The following is a 6,762-nucleotide window of genomic DNA, read 5'->3' on the forward strand; positions in this document are numbered from 1 at the left end:
CTGGCCGGGGCAGGGGCGCGAAGTTCTTGACACCATGTTCCTCACTGCTCTGCTCTGCCGCAATCGCATTCCTGGAAGGCAGTGGATCCGGAAGCACCGGCGGCCGCGGGGGGTGTCTTTGTTGGCGAAGCAGAACATGATCCGTCGCCTGGAGATCGAGGCGGAGAACCACTACTGGTTGAGCATGCCCTACATGACGGCGGAGCAGGAGTACGGCCACGCCAGCGTGCGCAGGGCACAGGCTTTCGAGGCCATCAGGGCGGCCAGCACTTCCAAGTTTCCCCCACATAGATTTGTTGCAGATCAGCTCAACCATCTCAATGTCACCAAGAAATGGTCCTAACCCTGAGCCATCATCTGCCCTGTCTTTACCTGATCCTGGAACAAAAACCAAGCAAACAAGCAAAAAAAAAAAAAAAAAAAAAAAAAAAAAAAAAAAAAAAAACCTGTAGTTTCTATGTACATGTGAGACTTCAGGCCAGAATCTTTTTAAAACAAACATGAGCTTAGTCAAAACACCTTGATATTTTAAAAAAACCTAATCACTGACCTAATGTGTTTTGTTTCTTTAACCTGATAGGGAGAGATCAGGGATTTCCTGAGTCATTAATGATATAAACTATTTTACATGGAAGCTTAATAAAACTACAAACTATCAAAAAAATAAATTAAAAAAATAAACCATCCAAGCCCCCTCACATGATAATGTCATGTCTAGCCCTTGTAGGCCAATGCTTGCATGTCCACTTCTGGAGGGGTTATTGGATTGAAACTATCAGCCTCAGGATCAGCAGCCTTTACTGCGAGAGGCAGAATGCAGAGTTGCTATCTGGGAGGAGCAGGGTTGGGTTCCCCTAACTGAGTCATTGAGCCTAGATAGAAAAAAAAAATGGAACTTGCAACAAGTTTGATCAGAGTGGCTGATTGTCACATCCCTATAGCCTCCGAGAAACCACCTTCAGTTGTCAGGGTTGGTTCCCTCCTTCTCCATAAATGGGAAGTCTCCCACACAAGAATGCTATGCAAAGTAAATATCTGCCTATGATGTAACAAAATACAAGTTTCTGGAAATATCCTTTTTGTATAGGGATATTCCATAGAATGTAGCTCAGTATATTCCATGGAATGTATTGGCAAGTAATAATATATTGCATGGGCACCCAGAATCAGAGTTTATAAAGCAATTCCACTTCTGTTATTTTACTGATCCTCACAACAATTCCATGAGATAGAGAGCATTAGCTTCTGTACTGCTCGGACTATAATAGCAACCTCAGAATTTCAATGACTTCAACTAATGAAAATATGTGTGTGAGTGAGTGAATGTGTGTGTGTGTGTGTGTATAGAGAGATAGACAATGAAGATATATACGTATATATTACACATAATATGTTTGTATTTTATTTATTTAGTTTTGGTACCAGGATTGAACTCAGGGGCACTTTATCACTGAGCCACAACCCCAGCCCTTTTTTGTATTTTGTTTACAGGTAGGGTCTTATTGAGTAGTTTAGGGCCTTGCCAAGAGGCTGACTTTGAACTTGCCATCCTCGTGCCTCAGCCACCCAAGCCATTGGGATTACAGGTGTGCACCACAGTGCCCAGCATTTCTATGTATTTTAATTCTACATGCTCATTGCTGGCCAGTAGATGACTCTGGTACATATCATCTTCACTAAGAAACCCAGATCAGTGGTGGTACTACCATTTGGAATGTTGTCCAATAATATGGAAAAGAAAAGAGAGAATAGCATTATCTTTTCAATGCTTCCATCCTAAAGTGATACACATCATTATCACTCATATTTCATTAGAGATGGCAGCAAGACCTAAGGCCACATCTAACTCCAAGGGAGCACAGAAGTACAAGACTCCTGAATTACTTACAGTAGAAAGGAAGTGGATATTGGTGAACAATAGTCATTTCCACCACCGCCTTGCTGTGAGGCTGAGGAACCCAAGGGTCAGAAGAGTGAGATTAATTCTAATTATAATTATTGATCAAGGTTGCAATAAATGAATTTTAGCTATCATTATGAAGTTAGTATGCCCTCAGTTCAAAGAAGTTTCTTGGAGGCTGAGAACACAAGAGCACAGGTTTGGTCCAGATAGTCCCGGGTTTAAATGCCACAACATGTCACCTACTAACTGTATTTCAAGTGCATAATATGCTTCTGTGAACCTCCATTTCCTCATCTATAAAATAGGGTAAAGGACTTTGTGAAATATTGGCAGTAGGATAAATGCAATTGCTTAGATTGGTTGCAAGAATTAAACTGTAAAAAGGTTTATAAATTAGTCTCAGAATGATCCCATTAGTTTTTCTCAAGTGTTCCTAGAGGCATTTATTTACTCAATATTTACCATTTTCCACAATGTACCTGGATTAAAAAATATTGAATGCTGTATAGCACTGACTTTTTTAAGAATAAAGTTAACATTTAAATGTAAAAAAAAAAATAAAAAATAAAATAGGGTAAAGGAATTGGAAAGAAAAGTTGGCAATGTTGAAGTGATAATTGGAGTTAAATGAAGTTAACATTGATAAAGTGCCTGAGCCTAAACTCAGTTATTCTAACCCCCAATTTTATCTCCCTGCCCCTTGCCTTTGTGAGGTTTACAAAAAGTAGAAGTCCTGTGCAGCAACTCTTGTCAGTTGTCAGATTCTTCTCTAGCATTTTTCAAAGTCTCCGCTGTGATATGTCAATAGGTGGGAGGGTGAAGCCAGGCAAGAGAGCAGGATCGCATGCACCTGCAGTCCAGCTACCAGGGAGGCTGAGGAAGAAGGAAATTTTTTTCTTTTGATTTTTTTTACTCCAGTTTCAGTGACTCTAATCTGGGTAATGTCAGATTGAGAGGGTTCTTCTTTATTTCTCATAACTAATTCTTATTGATTTATTTTCTTTTTAAAAATTTTAAATTTATTTTAATTAGGTCTATATGACAGCAAAATGCATTTTGATTCATTGTACACAATTGCAGCACAACTTTTCATTTCTCTAGTTGTACACAGTGTAGCATCACTCCCTAGTGCAGTCCTGCATGTACCTATCTTTTGAGCCTAAGCATTCAGGACCACTGTGACACTGAGCAACATAGCAAGACCCCATCTCAAAAAGAGAGAGAGAGGGAGGCAGGGGGGGGGGAGAGAGAGTTAGGGAAGGAAGGAAGGAAGGAAGGAAGGAAGGAAGGAAGGAAGGAAGGAAGGAAGGGAGGGAGGGAGGGAGGGAGGGAGGAAAGAAGGAAGGAGAGAAAGGAACAGGAAAACTTGAGACCAGGAGGAAGGCCATTTTTATCAGGAGTTGAGAAATGTCTTTGCCTGCCCTGAGCCTCTTTTTTGTAATGGTCTCTCCTTTCTCCTTTGCACAGCCAACTTCCGCTCATCATTTAACCCTTAGGTCAATCCTATCACTTTGTGGGAAGCATTCTGTTCCCAGACTCCCTCATGCTGAGGAGTTTGATGCCTCTTCTCTGAACCCTCAAACGCTTTGTGCCTAGGTCTTTTTTTTTTAAGTTTTGCATTGCTGGGTATGGAACCCACAGCCTTGAGCATGCAAGGTAAGTGCTCTACAACAGAGTTACACCCCTAGCCCTTGCACCCAGGTCTATCTCTGTCCTTAATACAATACATGACTGGCATATACCAAGTGCTTCAAAATGTCCCTTCTATGGACAAATCCTTTGCATGGCATATGAGTGTATTGTTGGTCTTTATTTCTGGACTAATTTCTCTCCTTCCATCTCCTTATCTTTCTCCACCCATGCCCCTCATCATTACCTCAAAACATGTACTTGCACTTTCAGAAATACTGTACTATTTACAGACTCTGGAATCCCTCAGATTTTTCAGGCCTCCATATTTGCACATGCTGCCACCTCTGCATGACATACTTTCCCACTATCTGACCACCTTTCAAATAGTCATCTTTTAGCAGATGCTGAGAACATGGTAGTTTGGAGCATGGGCTCTGAACCCAGGCTGACTAAATTTAAATTCCAGTTGTGGTTATTAGCTGTGTGACCACAGGCAAATTATCTAACTTCTCTGGGCCTCTGTTTATTAATCTATAAAATAGTGCTAATAAATGTGCTTACCTAATTGTTATGGAAACCTATGTTTCCTAATTGTTATGGCTTGTTATGGAAATTAAATGAGTTAATACATTTAAATTGTTTTCAAGAGTACCAGTACACAGTAATCTCTATACAAGTGTTTGCTATTATCATTTCCATCTTAGAATAAACACTACCTCCTTTGTCTAAGCTGGGGTCACAGATTGGCAGCTTGTGGGCCATGTTTATTAGGACCACATGGTGTTTTATTTTGTATATTACAATGTCCTGCAGTTTGGCACAAGTTCTGCTGTTCCTTGTGTCCACCTGTTTGATTCACTTACCTGGTCCTAGAAGCTTTGGATTTGCAATACTGAGCAAGCACATCTCTTTCCTGATCCCATCAGACAGTCTCCCAGACTCAGAGTATACCTCGATTAAAACAATTCTACATTAACCAACCTCTCTCCATTCCTCTGGCTCCAATTCTTCCCTGTCTCTGCTGGCCACAATTCAACTCCCAACTTCCACTGTGTGTCAATCATAAATTTATTTTGTGACAATAACAACAACAAAACTACAAATAACAAGAAAACATGTTTATGCAGCCTGTGATTGTTTTCTTGTGTGAGTCTTCACCGTGATCCTCTTGCTATAGGGAGGTTGATCTCAGTGTGGCTAATAGCTAGTCCCTTACACAAACCAGTGCTCAATAAATACTTGTTATCTGACCAACTGACTAAATGAATGAATGAATGAATGAAATGAATAGTGAGGTCGCCCCCATAGTCAGTGCAGAACGGGCCTCTGCAAAGAGCTACAGGGCTTCTGGGCAGGCAAGCCTAAGCTGAAGAAGCTGTCCTAGAGAGCTTCTGGCCCTGGCTGGGAAATGTAAAGAGCTCTCTTTAACCCATTTCCTCTAAGGCCACATCTTCCCCGACAGTCCTTAATAGGATCCAAATAATGGGACTTCCCCACAAAGGCAAAAGAAGCAAAAATCAGTATGACTCCCTTTGCCTCTGTTAGTAATTTGAATGTTGTCAGGATAAGAGCTGAACTCTTCTAAACTGAAAAGACTTGCATTCTTCTTTTTTTGTTTTGTTTTATTTATTTATTTATTTGGGAGAGATAACAAGTTGGGGTGGGGGGCGGAGGCACTTGCAGGAAACTGTCTGAAAACAACCTTCCATCTCAAGAAGCACTGAATTGTTTTCTATCAAAAAAAAAAAACAAGAGAGAGAAATGAATTACAGTAGATGGGGTAGAGAGAGAAGATGGGAGAGGAGGGGAGGGGGGATAGTAGGGGATAGGAAAGGTAGCAGAATACAACAGTCACTAATATGGCAGTATGTAAAAATGCGGATGTGTAACCGATGTGAATCTGCAATACGTATACGGGGTAAAAATGGGAGTTCATAATCCGCTTGAATCAAATGTATGAAATATGATATGTCAAGAGCTTTGTAATAATAAAAAAAATTTTAAAAGAGAGTGGGGGTGTGTCCATAAGTTAGTTGGTAAGGAACTAAGGCTGTGTGACCCAGGACCTAGGTTTCAAATCAGAGCAGTCTCCTTAGATTTACTGCACTCTCTACTCCACAAATGCACCTTTGAATGCTGTGCTTACATTTGAGAGTAGCAGGAATGGATTCCTCACCTCCCTAGGGGCTAACACAGTGATCCAGGGGAAAGATCACTGCATTTGGAATCAGACAGTGCTGGATTGTAATCTAGGGCAAACCCACTTTATTTTTTTTTTGAAAATTATTTTTTTATTGGTTGTTCAAAACCTTACAAAGTTCTTGACATATCATATTTCATACATTAGCTTCAAGTGGGTTATGAACTCCCATTTTTAACCCAAATACAGATTGCAGAATCACATCGGTTACACATCCACATTTTTACATAATGCCATACTAGTAACTGTTGTATTCTGCTACCTTTCCTATCCTCTACTATCCCCCCTCCCCTCCCCTCCCATTTTCTCTCTATACCCCATCTACTGTAATTCATTTCTCTCCTTGTTTATTTTCCCATTCCCCTCACAACCTCTTATATGTAATTTTGTATAACAATGAGGGTCTCCCTCCATTTCCATGCAATTCCCCTTTTCTCTCCCTTTCCCTCCCACCTCATGTCTCTGTTTAATGTTAATATTTTCTTCCTGCTCTTCCTCCCTGCTCTATTCTTAGTTGCTCTCATTATATCAAAGAAGACATTTGGTATTTGTTTTTTAGGGATTGGCTAGCTTCACTAAGCATAATCTGCTCTAGTGCCATCCATTTCCCTGCAAATTCCATGATTTTGTCATTTTTTAGTGCTGCGTAATACTCCATGGTGTATAGATGCCACATTTCCACATTTTTTTAATCCATTCATCTATTGAAGGGCATCTGGGTTGGTTCCACAGTCTAGCTATTGTGAATTGTGCTGCTGTGAACATCGATGTGGCAGTATCCCTGTAGTACGCTCTTTTAAGGTCTTCAGGGAATAGTCCGAGAAGGGCAATAGCTGGGTCAAATGGTGGTTCCTTATTGGTTTACCCCTGACTGTAATCTGCCTCCTTTCTCTTGTAGCTTTTAATATTTTCTATTTGTTCTGTATATTGGATATCTTCATAACAATGTGTCTTGGCGTTGGTCTACTGTGATTTTGTATGCTCGGTGTCCTGTATGCATCTACAATTTGTATATCTGTTTCCTTTT

The 6,762-nt window shown here is 40.5% G+C and overlaps 1 protein-coding gene across 1 annotated transcript; it reads left to right on the forward strand.

Moving 5' to 3' along the window:
- LOC308639046 (large ribosomal subunit protein mL63-like) lies at nucleotides 1-423 on the forward strand. Its single transcript, XM_081277017.1, has one exon. It carries the CDS (start codon nucleotides 35-37, stop codon nucleotides 341-343), a length of 309 nt encoding a protein of 102 aa, XP_081133143.1. The 5' UTR covers nucleotides 1-34; the 3' UTR covers nucleotides 344-423.
- The last annotated feature ends 6,339 nt before the right edge of the window (nucleotides 424-6,762 follow it).

Source organism: Spermophilus citellus (genome assembly GCF_964194105.1).
Source record: "Spermophilus citellus genome assembly, chromosome: X".
NCBI lineage: Eukaryota > Metazoa > Chordata > Mammalia > Rodentia > Sciuridae > Spermophilus > Spermophilus citellus.